Source organism: Engystomops pustulosus, chromosome 2, assembly GCF_040894005.1.
Source record: "Engystomops pustulosus chromosome 2, aEngPut4.maternal, whole genome shotgun sequence".
Lineage (NCBI taxonomy): Eukaryota > Metazoa > Chordata > Amphibia > Anura > Leptodactylidae > Engystomops > Engystomops pustulosus.
Window position 1 is genome coordinate 247,270,845 of NC_092412.1, and position 24,542 is coordinate 247,295,386.

The 24,542-nt window shown below is 44.7% G+C and overlaps 1 protein-coding gene across 2 annotated transcripts in view; it reads left to right on the forward strand.

Annotated features, from left to right (window-relative positions):
- The window catches only part of DOP1B (DOP1 leucine zipper like protein B), a 67,783-nt gene that overhangs the window by 37,847 nt on the left and 5,394 nt on the right, over positions 1-24,542 (forward strand). The window contains exons 13-33 of one of the 2 annotated variants that reach the window (XM_072138736.1): positions 78-269; positions 940-1,582; positions 4,022-4,293; positions 4,561-4,713; positions 6,328-6,428; positions 6,501-6,691; positions 7,839-9,441; positions 11,307-11,421; positions 12,920-13,105; positions 13,657-13,782; positions 14,916-15,050; positions 15,135-15,190; positions 15,502-15,606; positions 18,546-18,612; positions 19,003-19,147; positions 20,096-20,181; positions 20,384-20,493; positions 20,841-20,987; positions 21,209-21,270; positions 22,480-22,608; positions 23,708-23,844. In XM_072138736.1, coding sequence (XP_071994837.1) covers positions 78-269; positions 940-1,582; positions 4,022-4,293; positions 4,561-4,713; positions 6,328-6,428; positions 6,501-6,691; positions 7,839-9,441; positions 11,307-11,421; positions 12,920-13,105; positions 13,657-13,782; positions 14,916-15,050; positions 15,135-15,190; positions 15,502-15,606; positions 18,546-18,612; positions 19,003-19,147; positions 20,096-20,181; positions 20,384-20,493; positions 20,841-20,987; positions 21,209-21,270; positions 22,480-22,608; positions 23,708-23,844 — 4,761 coding nt within the window. The remainder of the gene's footprint in view (positions 1-77; positions 270-939; positions 1,583-4,021; positions 4,294-4,560; positions 4,714-6,327; positions 6,429-6,500; positions 6,692-7,838; positions 9,442-11,306; positions 11,422-12,919; positions 13,106-13,656; positions 13,783-14,915; positions 15,051-15,134; positions 15,191-15,501; positions 15,607-18,545; positions 18,613-19,002; positions 19,148-20,095; positions 20,182-20,383; positions 20,494-20,840; positions 20,988-21,208; positions 21,271-22,479; positions 22,609-23,707; positions 23,845-24,542) is intronic. The other variant, XM_072138737.1, reaches the window with a different exon arrangement.

A 24,542-nucleotide genomic window follows, 5' to 3' on the forward strand; every position in this document is an offset into this window, starting at 1 on the left:
AGCATAACAGTGCCTTACAATAGGTCATGGTTAAATATTTTTTATATATTATTTTTTTATTTCTGTGCCCCCGTCAGGAGCTTTACTCTGAAGTGCAGACTCAGTACCTACCTCAGATGCTCAGCTACATGGCCCAGTCTCTGTCTGAGAACATGGACTCTCTCAGCCTGCCGGAGCTGACCCAGGCGCTGAAGACTTGTTTCAAAGTCCTCAGTAAAGTGCAGATGCCTCCGGCCTACCTTGACCTGGAATCTGGGAGCCCCGACAGTGTAAGTAGTCAACATGGGGGCCCTCAACCTTTCAACAAACCGCATGCATCAGTAGTACAAGCTAAAATAAGAAACTTTGGAATACATTCTATGAGAGAAAATTGTTTCTTTCACCCCGTATCAGGCTCTTTTCCTCCTCCCCTGGACACGGCTTCCAAATTCATGTGAAAACTTGAAGAGAACAGTCATACTTGCGCCCCTATTTTCGGTTCTATAGTACATAAAATCGTGCTGCTGGTGTCATATAAAAGATAAGACTCTTATCTTTCTGAACACACCAGGATTGTGTTTCTGTGACCTACAGAACCAGAGATACAGACAGAAAAAAAGGAGGGAATTAGATCTTTACCTGCAGCTCACATTTTCAAGTGTGTCTTTAATTGTCCGTATCTCCGGTTCTGGAAATCCCAGAACCACAAGCCTGATGCTAAAATGACACCAGAATCTGGTTTCTATGTCGGTTAAAACAGAAGATGGAGCCCTCTGAAGGTAGAATCTGCCTCTTCTCTGCTCATTGTCACATGAATTTGGGGGAGATTTTTTTTTATAGACAAACGGATAAGATTTCACATTAAAGAGGGAATTCTAGAAGGGACTTTTCATCTCCGAACTGATGGGGCTGGGAGTTTAATGGGGTAAAATTCCTAAAACAATTCCTATTTCATTGCAGAGCCCTTCAAAGGAGTCTCTTAAGGTACAAAGCGGCAGCGAAACTGAAGTGGAAGTGGGAGAAGATGCCTTATACCCTCCATTAAAATCGGAAGACAGCGGAATCGGCTTGAGCGCTTCCACCCCGGAGCTGTCCGGATACCTGCGTATTCCCAAAGTGTGCCCAGAAAAGGGAGACGTCTGGAAGAAGGGCGGCAGCGTCCAGAAGACGCTGCTCTGTATACAGGACCTGGTGGCCAATTTTGCCAGCAAGCACCTGTTTGGTTTGCAGCTTCAGCCACAGAGCGATGGGGGCAGCGATGAGCCGGTAAAGAGAAAGGGGCACTGGGAGCCCAAAACCATCACCGTGCCCCAGTTCAAGCAGATGCTGAGCGATTTCTTTACTCAGCGGCCTCCGATGGCGAAACAGAAAAACAATAGGATTGAACATTCTCCGTCCCGCAGCGCGAGTAAAAAGGGGAACAAGGGGTCGGATGAGGAGTGGGACATCGACCGCTACATCCAGAACATGGGGCAGATGTCCGAGGACTGCAGGGAGGCGTTTGCCGCGGCCTGTCACTTCCTGCTGGACTGTGCCACATTCCCAGTCTATCTGTCAGAGGAGGAGATGGAACAGCTACACTCCGCTCTATTCCAAGTGCCAGGTGAGAGGGGGGAAAGGGACAGCGTATAAAGGTCACACGTAGGGGAAGTGTCCGGGATCATAAGGACAGAAGATCTGTCACCGGAGCGCAGAGAAATCTTCATTTTAATTTATAAGCAAAATAAGCTTTTAGGTGCACCATGGGCGTGGCTACAATGTACGGTGCACCATGGGTGTGGCTACAATATACGGTGCACCATGGGTGTGGCTACAATGTACGGTGCACCATGGGTGTGGCTACAATGTACGGTGCACCAACTCTTCGCAGCTCCCACTCAGCCTTAAAAGGGAACCTATGACCATATTTTACTCCATTAAAGGAAACCTACCATTTCAGATCGTCGGTGTAAGCTGTAAACACCGAGCACCAGCTCAGGGTGAGCTGGTGCCAGTGCTTAGTTTCGTTAGTGTTATAAACCGCGGTATCGCGGTTTTAACACTTTTTAATCTTTATAGCAGAAGCCGCTAGCGCCTGCGGCATTTCCTATGTAGGCGCGCGCACGCACGCAGCGCCGAAGCAGTTTCTGCTATAAAGTTTAAAAAGTGTTAAAACCGCGATACCGCGGTTTTAACACTAACGAAACTAAGCACCGGCACCAGCTCACCTTGAGCTGGTGCTCGGTGTTTACAGCTTACACCAACGATCTGAAATGGTAGGTTTCCTTTAAACTACCACCCCCTTATGTAGGGTATGAAATGTCCTTTCTGAGAGTTCCCTATAAATTTACCTATTTTAAAAAAAAAACTATTCCAAAGTCAGATGATAATGAGCTGAGAAGTGTCATATTTTACCTAAGATGAGTCATATTTTATCTTCTGTTCTATGGCACCTAGAAAGATGCTGCTGGTGTCATTTTTTTAGCAATCTTTATTTCCATAAATGAAAATAAATATTCCTTTAAAACACAGATCTTCATATGAAATAGCAACAGATGATGTCATGTTAACATCTTACTGACATGTGACATACAGATAGGTCACATGGCCACTGAGGCTGTATGAGGAGGGCTCACTGGGCTTGAGCCCTTCTTATACTGTCAGGGTGTTTGCTGCATAGTGCAGCAGTAACAGCCATGATCGGTGCTGTGTACACAGTATTTAAAATGTGGAAACAAAAGAATAACAAGTTAACGTTAATGTAACGAAATGTTTTAAAGGAAACCTACCATTTCAAATGGTAGGTTTAAGCTGTAAACACCGAGCACCAGCTCAGGGTGAGCTGGTGCCGGTGCTTAGTTTCGTTAGTGTTAAAACCGCGGTATCGCGGTTTTAACACTTTTTAAACTTTATAGCAGAAGCCGCTTCGGCGCTGCGCGCGGAACGCCTGCGGCATTTCCTATGTAGGCGCGTGCACGATCGTGCGCACGCAGCGCCGAAGCAGTTTCTGCTATAAAGTTTAAAAAGTGTTAAAACCGCGATACCGCGGTTTTAACACTAATGAAACTAAGCACCGGCACCAGCTCACCCTGAGCTGGTGCTCGGTGTTTACAGCTTAAACCTACCATTTGAAATGGTAGGTTTCCTTTAAATGTTACAATAGTATATAGTGCTGGGCCCATTCCTTTAGAATTCTAGAATTCCTAAAATACATTCTTTAGAGCATCAACAACATATCAAAAAAGCATAAAAAGATATTAAAAAAACATTCTTTAGAGCATCCTTTTTTGTATGCTTCTTATGTTTTTTTTAATATGTTGTTGATGCTCTAAAGAATGTATTTTAGGAATGCTAGGATTCTAAAGGAATGGGCCCAGCACTATCTACTATTGTAACATCTAAAACATATCGTTACATTGTAACATCGTTATTCTTTTGTTTCCACATTTGAAGTTCTGTGGGGCACATTTACTTACCCAGTCCTGTCGCGATCCCCGAGGTGCGTTGTCCGACGAGGATGAAGTCCGGTGCAAATCACTAAGATCTTGCACCCGATATCCAGCATGTGTCGCTTCCCCGCTCAGGTTCGCTGGAGTTCACCTTCTTCTTCCCGGTGCATGTTCGTGCATTGTCGTGTGCGCCAAAAACCCATGTAAAATGCTGCGCAAATCGGAAATAGTCGGGAAACCCCACGGAAATGCGGTGTGCGGACCCTTAGTAAATGTGTATCTTCTAATACTGTGCAATGTTTAATTAAATATACAATTCAAGTGAGATCACAGTGTCACTGAAATAGCTTTATTGGGTCATATACTTGTGGTGCATACTGCAAAATTTGATTCTTTGTTTCAGGTAAATATGACTTTTCTCACTTAACTTTTAATGGGGTAAACTTTGCTGACAGGTTCCCTTTAGATCTAAACATAATGGCCACCCATATGGCTGCATCCATATTTGCATTTAAAAAAACATGAAAAAGCCTCTGCCTTCGCACCACGGATATTTTCCAGCGTTCTCCTCGTGTTACTGGGCGATTTTTGGTTAACCCTGTATCTCCCTCCAGGGTCTGGTGACGCGGGGTTCCCTCTGTGGTTTAAGTCCCTGATGACGGTGTGCTGCTGCGTGAAGGATTGTTACATACAGAACGTGGCCATCTCCACTCTCCTGGAAGTGGTTAACCATTCACAGTCCCTCTCGCTGGTCATGGAAGACAGAATGAAGCGCTCAAAAATGGCCGGCTACAGCGCAGTCTTCGGGAAGCTGCAGATGGTCACCGTCCCACCAGTCTCTCCCGGAGTCCTCAAAGTCATCGCCGAAAAGACAGACTTCTACCCAGTAAGTGTTCTTAGTAATATCATCTACTCGTATTATTGGATCAGCAACGTCATTCATTTCACACCTATTCATTGAGTTGGCTAAAGTTTTTGTGTGTTTCCTCGGCAACAGACTACAAACGAACCCTGCGTAGTCTGATCTTGCAGTCGTGTGTTGTCCCTGCTTTCTGAACTGCAGATAGATAGAAGTTGGTGACACGTGGCTGCGGGTGACACTACACATGGGGTCTGTTGGTAGGGGGTGGTAATGACTCCTCTTTTTCGGTAGAGAGTGGCTCACGTGCTGTGGAACCAGCTGAACATGGAGACCAGAGAGCATCATATCACCTGCGTGGAGCTCTTCTATAGACTGCACTGCTTGGCGCCTTCTGCTAATATCTGCGAAGAGATCATCTGCCAGACCCTGCTGGACCACGATAAGGTAAGGAAGACCCGTGGTCCTGCCTTCACAGCTCCTTGCAGGATTATGCGTCTCTATGGTAACAGACAACAAACAAATTCTGTGTAGTCTAAGTAGTCCTTCCATCGAATGGACCCCTACTTACAGGATGTATACCATATTTTTGGTACTAAGATGCACCTTACTATAAGATTGTCATCCACAAAAAGGAAAAATATATTTGATACCAATTAAAAATTCTGTGGTGGTCACATACAAGCACACAACTGCTACATGCACTCACTAACACACACAGTACTGCTACATGCACTCACTAACACACACAGTACTGCTACATCCACTCACTAACACACACAGTACTGCTGCATCCACTCACTAACACACACAATACTGCTACATCTACTGACTACACAACACTGCTAAATCCATACAATCAAGTACAGCCCTGCTACATCCATCCATCTAACATAGACTCAAACATCCATACACAGAAGTACAGCTTTACTACATCCATTCCCTCACACAGTGAGTGGTTATAGAATTGCTATGTGTGAGGTAATGGATGTAGTAGGGCTGTACCTGAGTGTATGGATTTGGCATAGCTGTGTGTTGTGTGTTAGTGAGTGGATGTAGCAGTGCTAACGCACAGCACTGCTACATCCATTCACTAAAACACACAGCTCTATTAAAGCCTTACAGTCAAACATAACTTTGCTACATCAATACCCTCAAGTACAGCTCTGCTCCAACCATACCCTCAAGTACATCTCTGCTACATCCATTCCCTCACCCATGGTAAGTGGATGTAGCAGTGCTATGTGTGAGGGAATGGATGCAGCAAAGCTATATCTGAATGTATGGATGTACCAGAGCTGTGTTTGAGTGTATGTTGTGCAGGGTGAGTGAATGAATGTAGCAGGGGTGTGGGGGAAGGATGGATGGATGTAGCAGAGCTCTATTACAGTGTATGGATTTAGCATGGCTGAGTGTGTTAGTAAGTGGATGTTGGTAGTGGGTGGAGGTAGCTGTGCTAACACAAAGCATGCTACATCCACTCACTAACTCACACAGCTGTGCTAAATCCATACACTCAAGTACAGCTTTCACATACAAACTGCTCTGCTACATCAATTTCCTCACATACACACAACTCTGCTACACTCAAGTACAGCTTTGCTACATACAATCACTGACATAAACACACTCAGCACTGCTACATCCATACCCACACGCACAGCTCTCAGGTCCTAAGCCCTGGCTCAGGCCTTTCATATTACTGCATTGGGTCCTTGCAGTCACATGCTCCTGACATCACTCTAGGTCCTGCAGTAATACTACTGTCAGGACGAGCAAGCAGAGGGAGAGAGCGGTGCCGAGGCGATTCTCTCTCAAAGATGAAGTGAAGTGCTTTGTTAGCGCTTCCCCTGATCTCCAGGATAGCGGGCAGGAGAGTCTGGCAGTGCTGGATCCTCCTGACCTCCGAGCTATAAGATGCAGCCACTGTTGAGTGTGATTTTTTTTTTTTTTTCTTGTTAAAACTCATAATACAGTAAATGAAAATATGAGGCGGATCAGACTACACCGACTTCATTTGTTGTCTGTTACCATAGAGACACGTATTTTCTCTCATTGCAGGTGATCAGATTGGAGGCGCTGTTCCGGTTCTCTGTGATCTGGCATCTGACCAGGGAGATACAAGGCAGCCGGGTGACGTCACATAACAGATCCTTTGACAGGTGATAGAATTCTTCCGGATCGCGTTGTCTTCTGCTGGTTCTGCCGCATTACTGATCTCTGGGTCTTTTCAGATCTCTCTTCGTGGTTCTGGACAGTCTGAACTGTACGGACGGGGCCATCAGCGCCGCTGCTCAGGGCTGGCTGGTGCGGGCTCTGTCTTTAAATGACGTCGCCCGAATCTTGGAGCCTGTCCTGTTACTCCTGTTACACCCTAAGACCCAGAGGACGTCCATTCAGTGCATTAAGCAGAAGAATTCCTCAGGTATCACAGACTGAGCTTCATTGTGATCTTAAAGGGAACCTGTCATCAAGAGTTACCACACTAAACTAGTAGCCCCCTTAGGGCATGGAATGTCCATAATAGGATTCTCTGTTTTATGTGAAATCTAAAAAAAATCTTCTTCAAGTCATGTGCAGAAAAGAGTCAGATTGTACCCGAGATGGGTCAAGTTTAGAGGCTGTAGGGGCAGTGTCACTTCAGATACTCTTATCTTCAGTTCTGTAGCAACTAGAAACATACATTTTTTTTCTGTCTTATTAAAGATAAGAATTCCATCTTTTAGACCCCATCAGGCTTATGGTTCTACAGAACCAGAGATGCAGGGCGTTAAAGACATAGTTGGAAATTCAAGCAGATGAAGATCTAATATGTATCTGTATGTCCAGTTTTTTAGATCAAAACTGATGAGATTCTTGTCTTTAATATGAATTTGTATGTTACTAGATATTGTAGAACTGAAGATAATGGGGTCTACAATGACTCTTCAGCATCAGCCTCTAAACTTGACTCATCATAGGAACAATATGACTCTTCTCCGTAGGGTGAGATGTCACATAAAAAAAAGGGAATTCTTAAAAGGACATTTCATTCTCAACCTGAGGGGGGTGCTGCTAGTTTACTGGGGTAAATGCTGCTGCCAGGTTCTGTTCTCATTTTATAAAGTGATTTCCTTACTCAAAAAGAACTTGGAAGGGGGTGCAGAACTAAATTAGTGTTATGACCCTTTCGTTTGCAGGTCATGGCAGTCCCAGAGGTCATTAGGGAATTTGTCTGAAGGTTTGACGTTGCAGAACTATAGACTATCCATCATACATTTGTGTATGTCGTTAGTAGCAGCAGGACTGTGAAAAATAAGATCCATAATAATCCAGGATTTATTCTTCTCTTTTCCTGACACTGCTGTTTTCTCTTAGCTCTCACCTACAGACCCTTTGGTCTGCCCTGAGTGACTTTCGTATTAAATCAGAAGTTACAGAGAGCGGAGAGCACAGCAGTGTGAGGGCATCTCACACCTGAACCTGGGGGAGCTACAATCCTGAATATATTATATAATTTCCAGCGGTTCCTCACTTTATATACAGGGTCATTTGCATGATATCCAATCTATCCTTTCTTATTTTCCATGTAGAAGAAATCAGCTACTGGTGCAGACGGAAAAGATCTTCCCTAAAAGACCCAGGAGGAGGCCACGAATATCCAGAGAGTAATTCGGAGGAGATTCTCCCTCAGTTCACCACAGTGGACAGGGAGGCCATCTGGGCAGAGGTGGAGAAGGATCCCGAAAAGATGAAAAACGAGATGACCGATCACCATATTTCGGAGAGCTCCGAACCTCCATCCTATGAAGATGAGGGCCAGGAGGAGGACAGCGAGCACACAGAATCCGCCGACACGAGCGTCGGGCAAAGCGCCAGCGAAAACACGTCTTCCTTTAATCCCAGTTCTGTAGACTCCAGCACTGAGCATCGTTGGAGTAATGGGGACAACATCGATGGCCAGGGGTCTTCTAGGCCTTTTTGCCAGCCGAATATGTCCTGCATGGACGTGCCCAGGCCTAGCGCCTTACTGAATTTGGTACGGACCGAGTCCGATGTCACACAGACCTCGGAGTCTCTTTCCAGTGACGACGAAGCAGAACTGGAGCTTCAGGCCATCAGGACCACCAAGCTTCTTAAGCAGCAGAAGGAGAAGGAGGAACTAATTGAAGCCCTTTTCAAGCACATCCTCTTATACTTACAACCTTACGACTCCAAGAGGGTGTTATACGCGTTCTCAGTATTGGAGGCCGTCCTAAAAACCAACCCTAAAGAGTTCATCGAAGCCGTAGCCAGCACCAGTATGGACACCAGCTCCACCGCCCACCTCAACTTGATATACAACCTTCTTGCACGTCACCAAGAAGCTTTGGTTGGACAAAGTTTCTATGGGAAGCTCCAGACTCAGTCTCCTTCCATGTGTCCTCATTCTCTTTTGATAGAACTTCTTACTTACCTTTGCCTTGGCTTTTTACGTTCCTACTACCCGTGCTACCTGAAGGTGAGTCATAAAGACGTGCTCGGCAATCGAGACGTCCAAGTGAAGAGCGTAGAAGTTCTCATCAGGGTCATGTCCCAGTTGGCCACCGTTGCCAAGAACTCGGAAGGAAAGAACGTCGACTTTATCCATAACTTACTGGAAAGATGCAAAGTTCAAGAATTTGTTCTTCTCTCCTTGTCCGCTTCCATGTACACCAGTCAGAAGAAGTACGAGCTGGTGTCTCATGGTGGCAACAAGGACATGGCAGACGAAGGCTTGTTTGAAGAGAGCGTCATCAATTTTGGTCAAGACCAGATCTGGAGTGAACATCCCCTTCAGATCGAGCTTTTGAAGCTTCTTCAGGTTTTGATTGTCCTGGAGCATCACTTGAGGCAACTGCAAGAAGACCAGGATTCTCCAGTAGACCTCTCCAAGGAATGGCTCCGGGGATTGAACTTTCAGCAGTCCATTAACGCTATGCAGTATGTGCAGTCACACGCCATAACCTCACAGGGGTTGTTTGTGTCCGCCGTTGTGAGGGCGTTACGTCCCGAGTATGGATATGGGATGCACCCTCCGTGGGTGGCTCTGGTGACATCATCGCTGCCGTTTTTCGGCAAATCTTTGGGATTGACTGTAGCACCTTTCGTTGCGCAGATATGTAAGAATTTGGATGAGCTGGTGAAGCAGTATGAAAATGAAACGGTTAAAATAAGGTGAGATGAATAAGAAATTAGGCCCTGGTATAATGTGATTTGACTCTTCACAGACAAGAAGAAGCCTGATACCCAGTGTCTCTGAAATTAATTAATTTTATTTTTTTGATCCAAAAAATGCATAAAGGCTCATTTTCGAGGGATGTCTTCATTTTTTGGAACTTCATCATTACCCTCCAATACTCTCCTGAATTCCATTGTGGATTTCTTGTGATTCTTTTGCCTTTAGAATCATTGGCCCCAATTTCTCATGTTTAGTAATTGCACTTTCCTTAAATGAGCCCCTTTTTGTCCCTGAAGCTGCTTGTACATTGCACCTGTCAGCTCCCTCTTCCCTGCAGCTCTTTCCTCCTCCTTCTCCAAGGTGCTTCTAACTTACAGGCCGGAAGAGGACAGAATTCTTATAATCTTCTGTTCCGTGTTCTGGTGTCATTTTAAAGAGTATAATCTCCCCTTTAATATTGCACCAGGATTGTGTTTCTAATTGCCACCGATATGGAGATACCCACTGTTAATCTTACAGTCCAGAGTGCGGTCTGTATATAAAAATCACAATATATATGACAACCATATCTTCTGTACCATGTTCTGGTGTCATTTTAAAGAGGATAATCTCCCTTTTAATATTGCACCAGGATTGTGTTTCTAATTGCCACCGATATGGAGATACCTACTGTTAATCTTACAGTCCAGAGTGGGGTCTGTATATGAAAATCACATTTTGGACTGTAACTTTAACAAAGGATCTCTCTGGTTGTTTGGCACCTAGAAACACAAATTAAGTAAAAGATTCTCCTCTTTTTAAATGACCCCAGAACTGGTTTCTAGATGTCATTGTACAGATGATATAGCTGTTTATAACTAGGGCTTATTTTTAGGGTAGATCTTATTTTTGGAGAAACGCAATAGATAGTCGGGTGAGTGGATGGACGCATGTGCAGTTGGAGTCATGGTTGGTGAGTGGATGTAGAAGAAGTCCAAGATATTCACAGATTTGTTGACTTTCCCTCTCCATCTTAGACTTTATCACTGATCTATCTTCAGAAAAGTTGATTAATTTAAGATCATTTGGGCCTGACCCAGGCCCCCACATTGATTAGGTGTTCTCGAACTTTGTATAGAGGCAATAGGGGAGACATAGGGGGTTATTTACTAAGGGCCCGATTCACGTTTTCCCGACGCGAATATTTCCGATTTGCGCCAATTGTACCTGAATTGCCCCGGGATTTTGACGCACGCGATCGGATTCTGACCCGACAGAAATCAGAGGGGCGTGGCCGAACGAAAACCCGACGGATTCGGAAAAACCGCCGCATTTAAAAAAAAATTGTCGCGAAAATTTCACTCGTCTTCATCCACGATAGGCCGGTGTATTTGGAGGCATTCCAGCGCACTTCAGCGCAGCAGCGCCACCTGGTGGACGGCGGAGGAACTACCATCATAAATCCCGGCCGGACCCGGATCCAGCGCAGAGAACGCGCCGCTGGATCGCGAATGGACCGGGTAAGTAAATCTGCCCCATAGTATCTACAGAATAGCTTTTCCGGTATAATCGGGAAGTCGTGGAACATCTTCCCTGCAGATTCCCAGGATCTTCCCTGCAGATAGCCCAGTGAGTGTGTGAATGGCGTATTTTGATGGATGAGTAAGTGGATGTATGGACTTAAGTGTGTGAAAGACGTGCCTAGATGGGTGAATGATGAATAGATGGGGGATTAGGTGACACCTATGCACATGCTCGGTTTATAGAAGTACACAAAGTAAAGCAGACAGACTAACGTGATCTAATAAACCTGCTGTTACATTATATATATATATATACACACATTTTTGAGAATGAGAATCTTACCCTGTATTTCTTCCAGCAGCTCGGCTTCCAAAAGAGAGAACGTCTCCCCGGATTACCCGCTCACCCTCCTGGAGGGACTCACCACGATCGGTCATTTTTGCCTCTTGGATCATCCCACTCAGTCAAAGAAGGTATTTTCTATCATCGCATGTCTCGTCGTTTCAGACAAACTTTATGTTGTTTTGCTGGAAAGTCTCAGATCTTTGCCTATAGATGCCTGTGACGCCATTGACCCTCTGTTACTGAAGGAATCTGCCTGTTCCATGTTACCGCCATCACTTTGTCACCTGATAATCTTGCTTCTGTCCTCTCTAGGATAATGTACAGGTCACTGCCTCCCAGCGATGTGGAGTGAATAAACCATTCATCAATTTCAACAGTATTGATTTCCTGGTCCATCTAGCAGCGCTGAGATAAATGCAGTCATTGCTTTCCAGCTGCTTCTTCCTCTTATCTGTAGCAGAGGAGCTTCACTACTGAGCATGTACATAAAGTGCAGTCACATTCATCGCATTTAAAATCCTGTATCAGAGGTGCTGGTTACTGGTGGACCCTTAAAGTTGAGCTGTATGACAACATGTGTTGTTCTGCCCTGGCTTAACCATTTAATGACCCGTGATGTAAGAGCACATCACAGGTCGGCTGCGGGTGCATGGAGAGGGTTCACGGGCTGAGCCCTCTCCATAGCCTGTAAGTCTTTGCTGTATATCGCAGCAAAGGCTTATCGGTAACACCCACGATTGGGGTGTCAACCCGCAGCATCAAAAAGATGGTGGCGCATGGGCGATGGCCCAATCTTGGTGGAGATTGTCGCTCTCCGTGACGTCATCGGGAAGCGGCGATCAGTTGTCATGACAGCCTTGGGTTGGATTTAACCCATTCATTACTATGCGCTAATTGCACATTGTAATGTATGAGAATGAAAATCCCCATATACTGCCGTACTGTAGCATGGCAGTATATGGTAGGATCAATCAGACAACCAAGGGTTAAAGTACCTTAGGGGGTCTGAAAAATAGTAAAAGTAAAAAAAAATTAAAAAAAATAATAATAAAAACCCCCAAAAATGCGAAACACGCCCCCTTTTCCTAGAACTGATATAAATAAACAGTAAAAATCATAAACACATTAAGTATCGCTGCTTCCGAAAATGCCCGATCTATCAACATATAATAACTTTTTTTTCACGCCGTTTAACCCCATAACGGAAAATAGTGCCCAAAGACGAAAATCGCACTTTTTGCCATTTGGAAAAATATAAAAAAATTTATGAAAAGTGATCAGAAGGTCGGACAGCCCTGAAAATGGTAGCATTGAAAAGTTGATCAAAAGTTGCAAAAAAAAGACACCTCCCAAAGCTCCGTACACCGAAGTATGAAAAAGTTATTAGCGCCAGAAAATGGAGGATACATTAAAAAAGGAGGTACAGGAGGTTTTAATTTTTGTAAATGTATGAAGAACATTATAAAACCTATACAAATATTGTATTCCCCTTAATCGTACCGACCCAAAGCTCGCTCATCTCCCGGCGATGTCTTTTTATCCTACACCCTCGCCCCTGATAGATATAATGTACAATCCAAGTGATCGGCTTCCTTTGATTATTTTTTTTTTTTTCCCCCCGCTCAGTCATCTTCATCAGATCCGGCCAATCTTAAGAACGCTCGCAACGCTCTTCTGGAAGAATTACCGCGCATCGTCAACAGCCTGACCCTACTGTGGAGCGTCATCACCAGGCAAGAGAGGGAGCGGAGACCCTCCGACCTCCTGGGGACAATAAAGGGCTCATCTTCAGTCTATTTCAAAAGCACAAAGGTAAGGAACAAGGGTGATTCTGAGAAGGACCGGGGAGTCCCGAGGGTCATGTGACATCATTGTACAATTGTACATATAGGGGGTCATTTACTAAGGACCCGATTCGCGTTTTCCCGACGTGTTACCCGAATATTTCCGATTTGCGCCGATTGTACCTGAATTGCCCCGGGATTTTGGCGCACGCGATCGGATTGTGGCGCATCGGCGCTGGCATGCACGCGACGGAAATCGGGGGGCGTGGCCGAACGAAAACCCGACGTATTCGGAAAAACCGCCGCATTTAAAAACCGAAAATGTGTCGCTTGGGAAGCTCTTACCTTCACCTGGTCCAGCTCGGTGTATTCCACCGCGTTCAGATGATTTTCAGCACAGCAGCGCCACCTGGTGGACGGCGGAGGAACTGCCTTCATAAATCCCTTCCGGACCCGAATCCTGTTCAGAGAACGCGCCGCTGGATCGCGAATGGGCCATGTAAGTAAATCTGCCCCATAATGTCACTGCCGCCCGGTGTGAATATGAACTAAGAAGCTTTATCTTGATCTGTGTTACAGACGCTGAAGCAAAAAATCTTAGAATTTCTCAACCCACTGACAGCACCTCTGGGGGTGCAGCTGACCGCGGCCGTGGCCGCCGTATGGAAGAGGAAGAGATTCAACAAGGCTCAGAGTAAAGCCAAGGTGAGGCCCCGCGTAACGGGACGTGATGAAAACACTAGAGCATAGGAGATGAAGAGAACCTGTCACAAAGTTTTACCTCCCCAAACTAGGAGTATGAGAACTCCTTTCTAAAATTCCCTCTTGTATGTGACATCCCACCCGTTTACCTATAAACCTGTTTACTTCCTCCAAAGTCAGGCAAAAATGATTTCACCAGAGATGGGTCACTTTTAGAAGATCCAGGGATAGTGTCACTTGAGAAGCGCCCGTCTTCTGTTCTATAGTACAGGGAAACATGATTTTAGTGTTATATTACAGATGTGATCTTTTAGATCACATCAGGCTTTGTGAGCTTCAGATGCAAGAAGCTTGAGACCTAGTTGGAAATGCAACTGCAGATAAAGATCCAGTTCCCACCACTTTTTAACTGCCTGTATGTCCAGTTCTGTAGCCCATAGAACCATAAGCCTGATGCAATCAGAAAGATAAGATTCTTATCCTTAATACAAGAACAGGATAAGAATTTTAGGTGCTATAGAAGCAAAGATTGGGACTTCTGAAGTGACATTACCTCTGCAACCAATAAACTTGACTCGTCTCATGTGAAAATGACTTGATAAGAGTCATATTTGCTTGACTTTTTGGGGAGTTCTTTTATATTTTTTCCCCTCACTTAAAAGATGGAATCCTACCTAAAAAATATTAAAGTAACTTTTCAAGTTTTTCAGTAGATTAAGTTATGAATATTATATCACTTGGGGTCTCCCAACTGACACCCCCTGGATTTTTGGCTATATTGGCTATAGCTGTATTCCTGGAGCCATAACTAGAATGTTCCTTAGACAGTTTATAGGGATTCTCCAAAAATCCTGGAAAATTGAACCCTGGTCTGGTCCCTTCTCAGTCTCCTGGTTCCAGCGTCACGGTGGTCTTGGGATCTTTGGGGTGTACTGGAAGTGCTGGGGTTACGGGACTGGTGACGACACTTGTGGTGAAGAACCATGGACCACCTGTCTGTCCCCCCTGGGGGGGTTTACTCTGATATCTGGAAGACCCCTGTAATTTAACTGGGAGCCAAGATGCAATAGGGCACGTCCATTACTGGCACCCAGACTAGCAGATGCATTGAGATTGTCTCCTGGTTCCTCCCGTAGATTGTACCGGTGCCCAGCGAGGCTCAGCTGACCCTGGTAGACCTAATGTGCGCCCTGAAGACACTGAAGACTGACACCATATTGCATCTGGTGAAGGAGGTGGTGAAGAAGCCTCCTCAGATAAAAGGAGACGAGGTATTGGATGGACATCGCTGCTCCCGGTACTTGTATGACGACTCCCATCATTTCCAATCATTGATTTTCCTCTGATTTCTCTAGAAGGCGTCACTCGTCGACATCCCGATGCTGCAGTTCAGCTTCGCTTTTATACAAAGGTAGGTCCATAGCACCATTATATGTGACGCAGATGCTGTGTTTTAAAGGGGAGCGGATTTATAGATTCTGGATCCTCTGAGGTTCGGTCCATGTGCACACACTGCGGGACCCTGACTCGTAGGATTACACTCACCTATAGCCATCTGTAATGTTACAGTAGGATGGAGCCCAATTGAAAACCATGGAGTGAATGGATCAGATCATTTTTGTTTACATTATTTGCCAAAATTTTTGCATTATTATTTGCCAACAATAAGGCTCAAACATAACAAGAACTGACCCATACTATGTCTTGTGATTTATTTTGCAGACTCTCCCCATCCGAAATGCAAGAAAACTTCCAGCCATTGCTGACCCTTCTGAAGGAGTCTGTCCCTTTAAATCTGGCTCCTCCCGGCTTCTTCTTACTGTTGAGGTAAGTACATATCCTAAGGGTGTGCCATGAATGCCTGACATTGGAGTAACCCTTATTTCCTAAATAAATTCATGACGCTAAGTTATACAGAGAACGACGGCCAGAGGTATGGCGCCCACATGCCGCCTTATTCCCCTCCACCCTACGGGCGTCCTATGGTGCGTGATTTTGACGCTAATGTGTCGCCTCCCTGTCATGGTGAACCCTGCTGAGTGGATATCCACTGCCAAATCCACACTGAATCTGCATGTCTGACTTGTGGGTTCACAGCGAATTCTCTACTGGAGTTTACATCTGCTCCGACTTTTCCTGTGCAGATATTCCCAGGGGATTGTGAGTAATAAGATCTAGATGAGATGGAGCAGACCTGGGCGTTGTACGGCCCACGCGAGATCATTGAAAACTTTGAGCTCCCCTCCCCATCATTAAAGGGGTTTTCCCACGAAGAAAAGTTAGGCCCTATCCCATGAGTTGGATGGGGTCCCATGTATCTCCATCGGACCCCTCATCACTCCTTCAGACTAATGGAGCAGATGACTGTGCATGACCGCTCTACTCCATTAATCTTTATGGATCTGACGGAAACTGCCGAGCACTGCGGGGTCCAACGGATCCCTCGTTTTCACAATCTGTGGGGGGTGTCAGCACTGAGTCCCCCACTGATCAGCAAGTTATCCCGTGGATAGGGCCTAACTTTTCTTTGTGGGAAAACCCCTTTAAATAATGATGTAACGAGGTCCTCCATATTTTCATTGAATCATTGTAATGTTTTATTTATCTTTTTTTATGTAGGGATATGAAATATACTGAATACAGTATTTAAGTATAGAATAAGTAGTCCGGCCCTCTAAAACCATTCCAATTTCTCATGTGGCTCCAATGGATATAGAGCAAGCAAGCCTATCCCATACATTGCACCGTGACTGCGGTAATCTTCTTATATTTGTTATCCATGGCCTCCTAACTTCTAAAATCTACTACTATAATTATGCTAATGAGTCTGGAGGGTTCCTGGGGGTGAAACCATAGCCCTGTAGATGCACGGGCTGTTACACTGTGCGGGCACTTGTCCCCTCCCACTGTTTGCTGAAACTTCCTCTGCTGAAGTGAGCTTACATCAGGCAGGGGAAGGGAGGTAAGTGCTGAGGGAGCGAAGGGGGAGACAGTGTAGCAACCTGTAAAGCTACAGCACAGCAGAGAGGCACTGGTAACAACCCCAGGAGCTCTTCAGACTGATTAGCATAATTTTCAAAGGTGGAGGCCATGGATAACAAATATAAGAAGATTCCCACAGTCACTGAGCCTGGATCTGTGAGTAATGTCTCTGGTTTATCATGATGGATTTATATGGTAGGTTTCCTTTAAATGGAACCTGTCAGATAAACTAACCCACACTTACTAAATATATCTTTGAAAACTGCTATTATACAGTAGCATAACTATCCTTATATTGTTCCTCCCCATGCCTGAAAAGTTCATTTGTAAAGTTGACTCCCTATCTATGCATATTCATGTTCTTCTAGCACAGCCACGCCTCCAGCTTCCTGATTGACAAGTGGCAGGCTTTCTCTTCAGCCGAGTAAACTCCCCTCTGCTACATCATTCCCATGCTGGCTGTGTGACTGCTGAGAGAATTCCTGGAGGAGAGGTGAATGAGGGGGTTAAAAGAGACACTGGTTGTATGATTGGCTGAAGAGAAATCAGCTCACCTCTCCCTCAAGAATTCTCTTTAGTGAGTATGATGGGGTAGGTACGGCTGAACAGGATCAACATAAATATACTGGATACAGCTCTGAGAAATGACGATAATTGATCTCACATGGTGAAATTTGCATAAATGGCGAATCGCCTTTACAAATGGACTTTTAAGGCATGGGGGAGGAACAATATAAGGATAGTTGTACTGCTTATTATGGCAGATTTCATAGATATGTTTAGTTAACTTAGGTATGACAGGTTTCCTTTAAGCAAAGATGCTTGCCCTTGGGTCAGAAGTTGCTTATGTCAGCATAAAAAAATATATATATCAAGAATATATATATAACAATATTGGAGCATCTATAGGCGCAATCCCATACCGGAGCTGGGAAAGTATCTTGGAAATTGTAATTAACATTTATTTATAGCCTTTCCTTAGAACGGGTCATTCATATCAGAATAGTGGGTAGTGACATCCCCACATCTGCACTGCAGAACAGAGATGGGAAGGCATAGCGCCATACACTGGATAGTGGCAGTGACTGGTACTGCAGTATGTAGTAAACCAATCAGCATCACCATTGAAAGATGGCGGCTGAAGTCTGTGGATTTATGGAAAACGTTTTTTACTCTGTCCCTTCTGCTGACTCCTATTGACTTCTATGGAGACCACAGACAATGGGGGTCATTTACGAAGGGTCCAATTCGCGCATTTTCGTTGGGTTTCCCGTATATTTCCGATTTGCGCTGTTTTTCCCTGAATTGCGATCGGATTTTGCGGCGCAGTCGCGCCGGGTTGCATGCGTCAGAAATCAAGGGCCTGGCCGCCGAAAAACCCGACTGATTCGGAAAAACCTCTGTATTTAAAAAAATAAATATGTGTCGCTTGACACGCACTTACCTGCACTAAGAAATAGAAGGTGAACTCCGGTAAACTCCAGCGGACCTCGGCGCAGCAGTGACACCTAGAGGATATCGGCGCACGGACCTTAGTGAATCCCGTCCGGACCCGAATCAGCGTCAGAGAACCCGCCGCTGGATCGCGACTGCACCGGGTAAGTAAATGTGCCCCAATGTTTTATGCGAAGACAGTTCTCCCAATAGGCAGGGCTCCACCACTTTCCTGGCAGATCCTCTGGATGCACCCCTTTAAGGACAGACATGATGATCTCCTACCTCTAGTTATGTATTGTTTTATATTCCGTATAATAAAGCATTGCTATGTCCCTGATTCCTGGCAGTATACTCAATGACTTTGTGACCAGGACGCCAAACTTGGAGAACAAGAAAGAACAAAGAGATCTGCAGGTAAATGTCACCTTCCTAATCTAATCTAATATGTAATAACAGTATAAGGTGGGGCTTATGTGTCTGAGGACCCCCAGGCTAGACCCCCATGCCCTTTGCCATAAGTCATGCCCTTTTCCCATGCACTTAGCCAAGTGTGCATGTGTATGGAGCAGTCACTATCCAAAGTGTTTAGTCGGCAACTTTGAACCCCTATGACCTTTGGGGGGATTTAAAGGGGTCATCTATCTTTTAAAAAGGCTGACCTTGTCTAAGCATAGATCAGATATATGTATATGTGCACCTCTCTTATATTACTTTATAGGCATAGAGTAAATAATAAAAATTGATGTGTGTCTACAGCCAAATTAAGCAAGACTTCTCCCAAATAACCGTCTACTTACATTACAGGAAGTGGCTCAGAAGATCCTGGAGGCCGTGGGCAATGTGGCAGGATCGTCTCTGGAGCAGACTAGCTGGCTGAGCAGAAACCTAGAGGTGAAGGCGCAACCACAGGTGTCTCTTGATGAAGAAGATGCTGATGGGGAGATGTATGGTAAGAATTGGGCTGTTTTATACTCCAGAGCTGCACTCACTATTCTGCTGCTGGTGCAGTCACTGTGTACATACATGACATTACTTATCCTGTACTGATCCTGAGTTACATCCTGTATTATACACCAGAGCTGTACTCACTATTCTGCTGCTGGTGCAGTCACTGTGTACATACATGACATTACTTATCCTGTACTGATCCTGAGTTACATCCTGTATTATACACCAGAGCTGCACTCACTATTCTGCAAGCTGGTGCAGTCACTGTGTACATACATGACATTACTTATCCTGTACTGATCCTGAGTTACACCCTGTATTATACCCCAGAGCAGCACTCACTATTCTGCTGGTGCAGTCACTGTGTACATACATGACATTACTCATCCTGTACTGATCCTGAGTTACATCCTGTATTATACTCCAGAGCTGCACTCACTATTCTGTTGCTGGTGCAGTCACTGTTTACATACATGACATTACTTATCCTGTACTGATCCTGAGTTACATCCTGTATTATACACCAGAGCTGCACTCACTATTCTGCTGCTGGTGCAGTCACTGTGTACATACATGACATTACTTATCCTGTACTGATCCTGAGTTACACCCTGTATTATACACCAGAGCTGCACTCACTATTCTGCTGCTGGTGCAGTCACTGTGTACATACATGACATTACTTACCCTGTACTGATCCTGAGTTACATCCTGTATTATACCCTAGAGCTGCTCTCACTATTCTGCTGCTGGTGCAGTCAATGTATACATACATGACATTACTTATCCACTCACTATTCTTCTGGTGGTGCAGTCAATGTGTACATCCATGACATTACTTACCATGTACTATTCTAATATTGAGACACATTTTCAGAGTTAGATGTAAATTCTAGCACTGATACAAAACCGCTCTGTAATGTGTCATATTATGGTGTTCTTTGTACAGATGATAATGCAGCCGCTCAGTCGTCTATGGTCTCCTCATCCGCCCCATCAGTCTACAGCGTCCATGCCTTGTCATTACTTGCAGAGGTGAGTGTTACCATAATTATTACTGCTGAGATTTCTTCATATCAATAACTTTGGCACTTGCTCCTTTGTTATGGCAGCAGGTCTACAATGATTATGTGACCTTGAAGACATCTTTGTGCAGTTCCAATATTCCTTACTGTCATAGTATTTGTCTTTTCTAATACAATGTATCATGGGTGTTACCACTTTTCATTATTTTAAGGTCCTGGCCACCCTCTTGGACATGGTCTATAGAAGTGACGAGAAGGAGAAAGCCATCCCTTTAATATCCAGGCTCCTCTACTTCGTCTTCCCATATCTGCGAAATCACAAGTATGTCCACCTTGGAAAAGCTCTAATAAAGTTGTAGTATACATGAGACTGCAAAATAACGACAATATCATAGGAAAGTGTTTGCAGTATATTTCTCTGTCTTGTATATCTGCAAAGTGTCACAAAATTTTCCTGCATTGTCTGTGATTTCAAAGATGATCCTTGTAAATCTTGAAATCCTGCATTGCCTCCTGCTCTATAGAGATCACTTTTCAGCAGTGATGTCGTTATCAGCCCGGATAGGATGACACCAGTATCCACCATTTACAGTAGTCCCAAAATGTGTAATCCATTAGTATCAGTGTACATGGAGATGCCTCACACCTCATGTTCCCCTCCATTTGCAGCACATATAATGCTCCGAGTTTTCGTGCCGGGGCCCAGCTCCTCGGCAGTCTCAGCGGGTACGCCTACACCAAGCGAGCCTGGAAGAAAGAGGTTTTGGACTTGTACATGGATCCCGGGTTCTTTCAGATGGACACCTCCTGCATTCAGTAAGAACCTGCTGTCAGTGTTGTGTTTAGTCCATCCTTACCAGTGCTGTATGTCAGTGAATGGAGGAGATATCTGTGATTGCTTTCTGTCTCATTGTATAGGTTGTGTTTAATTCCCTCTCTGCTTGTTGTCAGGGAATTGGAATTTACTGCAGATTGGCAGGACAGAGAATCCGCTTTTCCTACTAATCGTATTCCCTCTCTTTGCTCTTGTTACACAGCTGGAAATCCATTGTCGATCACCTGTTAACCCATGAGAAGACCATGTTCAAAGATCTCATGAGTAAGTCAATTTCATGTAAGACCCTGAACTTCTTTATGTGGGAAGGGGTCCGAACTCTCTCAAATAAAGAGGTGGGTAAAATCACTCACTCCCGTGCCAACCCAAAACTATGATAGGATTAGTCCCGTACCAACCCAAAACCATAATGGGATCGATCCCGTACCAACCCAAAACTATAATGGGATTGGTCCCGTGCCAACCCAAAACCATGATAGGAGTAGTCCCGTACAAACCCAAAACTATAATGGGATTAGTCCTGTACCAACCCAAAACCATAATGTGATCGATCCCGTGCCAACCCAAAACCATAATGGAATCGATCCCGTGCCAACCCAAAACCATAATGGGATCAGTCCCGTACCAACCAAAAACCATAATGGGATCAGTCCCGTACCAACCAAAGACCATAATGGGATTAGTCCCGTATCAACCCAAAACTATAATGGGATTAGTCCCGTACAAACCCAAAACTATAATGGGATTAGTCCCGTACCAACCCAAAACTATAATGGGATTAGTCCCGTACCAACCCAAAACTATAATGGGATTAGTCCCGTACAAACCCAAAACTATAATGGGATTAGTCCCGTACCAACCCAAAACTATAATGGGATTAGTCCCGTACAAACCCAAAACTATAATGGGATTAGTCCCGTATCAACCCAAAGCCATAATGGGAATAGTCCCTTACCAACCCAAAACCATAATGGGATCAGTCCTGTACCAACCAAAGACCATAATGGGATTGGTCCCGTACCAACCCAAAACCATAATGGGATTGGTCCCGTACCAACCCAAAACTATAATGGGATCAGTCCCGTACCAACCCAAAACTATAATAGGATCAGTCCCGTACCAACCCAAAACTATAATAGGATCAGTCCCGTACCAACCCAAAACTATAATGGGATCAGTCCTGTACCAACCAAAGACCATAATGGGATTGGTCCCGTACCAACCCAAAACCATAATGGGATTGGTCCCGTACCAACCCAAAACTATAATGGGATCAGTCCCGTACCAACCCAAAACTATAATAGGATCAGTCCCGTACCAACCCAAAACTATAATGGGATCGATCCCGTACAACAACAAAAAAAATAAAGAAAAAGTTTGACATTCTTTGTAATCCTCCATCACACAAAAAATGATGTTATGTTATTGCAATCAGCATCACATCCATTCTCTGTGTTCTCCTTCCTCTGTCAGACATGCCGAGCAGTTCCCTGAAGCTGTACCCCAGCAGCGAGCAGAAGGCCATGTTATTAAAGCGCCAGGGCTTTGCCGTCTTCAGCGGAGAACTGGATCAGTACCATCTGTACCTGCCCCTGATACAAGGTCACTATAGAAAACCAATTGTCTAACACCCTAATGTCTGTTCCAGATTTGTTTCTGTACTGATATTCTTAAGCAGTGAATGTTCTCTGCCATGTAACTGTGACACTGTGGCCTTGTACAGCTCTGTACATTGTTTAGTGGCCGTTCTCGGTATTGCAGCTCAGCCCCATTGGTCTGAATAAGACTGAGCTGCAAACAGACCACGTGATGGATGAATGTGACATCACTGGCCACGTCAAGGAGATGATTTGTGACGTCCCTGGGTGCCGGACCTTCACGAACTGATATCACTCACCTATCCTTATGCTGAAATATCCCTTTAAAGGAAACCTACCATGTGATTTGATGCATTATGAAGCAAACATACCTTGAGAATGCTGTGGCTACACTGATGCATGGTTCATATCTTATTTAATCCCTGAGCTGAGTGGTTTTGTTGAAAATACAATTATAACATTGAGGACCTTGGGAAAGCTGGGTCAGCCTGGCTGACATAAACACATTACACTCGGAAGCTTGGAATTACAAATAGAGGTTAGTCAAGACATGACTAATCAACCTGAGCTGGATCACTCATACACAGCAGCTGGGGGATGGTGCAGCAATTGATTATTCTGCCTTCAGGCACAACCCAGGGATTACATCATCCTCTCCTCCAGAGGAAAAACTCACCTGCTAGGAGAAGCACTGAAGGAGCCTTAGAAGCGACAGAACTTAATTATCATAATGTTATATCTGTTTTATCATCAAAACCTCTCAGCTCAGGGATTAACCAAGATATGATCCTGCATCAGTGTAGCTACAGCATTCTCAGGGTATGTTTGATTCATACTGCATCACTGCAAATGGTAGGTTTCCTTTATTAGAAGTAGTGATTGGCTGTTAAGGCAATATCTCACTCTCAAGTGCTCCGTTCCTTTCTCTTATTGGTCCCCATTGTGCTGGATTTGAATTGAAGGAGCCCTGTGCACACTCACATCATGAACCCCCCCCCCCCCCCCCCCCACCTATAGTGGTCCTCTCCCACTATAGGACCCCTATGGGTATATACTTTGAGGTTGCAGATTTGCAGATAAGATTTACTTGGCTTATTTTGCAGAGCGCCTGACAGAAAATATCCGTGTAGGACAGACACCTATAATGGCGGCACAGATGTTCTTGTTTTTCCGCGTCTTGTTACTGAGGATTTCCCCGCAACATCTTACCTCATTGTGGCCGATCATGGTGACCGAGCTGGTGAGTAGAACTGATGTACAGACATCATCTATAGAAGATTCATCAGTATACCCGGTGCTGTACAATCTGTAGCCATAACCAGAATACCATGGACATTACCCTAGAGCATTCACATGCCCCACATGGAGGGATTTGTATTTCAGGGCGATGTATCGATGCATTACACATTTATGTTCCCCCAAGGATGTCTCTGCTATGAAGAGATGTCTGACTCATTCCCTTTGTGACCTGAGAAGAAGGTATTCAGGATTTATCATGAGGCCTTATTCACACTCATGTCTTTAGTTATTTCACAGGATGATAACTGCTTTAGCACCGTGTTGATATTTGACGCAGCTGCAGCCTCTGTGTGCATGTGTCTCCTCCATTAGGGACTCACTACATACTGCAGGCAGGGAGCCAGGTAATGTGAAAAAAAGTTTTATTAAGTAGTGGCAGTAATCAGAATGGTAACAAAGGCATTTTTAAAATTGGCATAGTACAGGCTATTGGTACCTATCACCAGCTAAAAATTACATTCCTGCTGACAGGTTAATACATCAGGACCAGGAGCAGGTCATTTCACCCCCTGTCACAGCAGGAACCTCTTGGGGGTAGACAAAAGCAAGCAATGGGGCACATTTACGAAGGGTCCGTGGACCGCATTTTCGTCGGGTTTCCCGACTTTTTCCGTTTTGCGCCGCATTTAACTGGGGTTT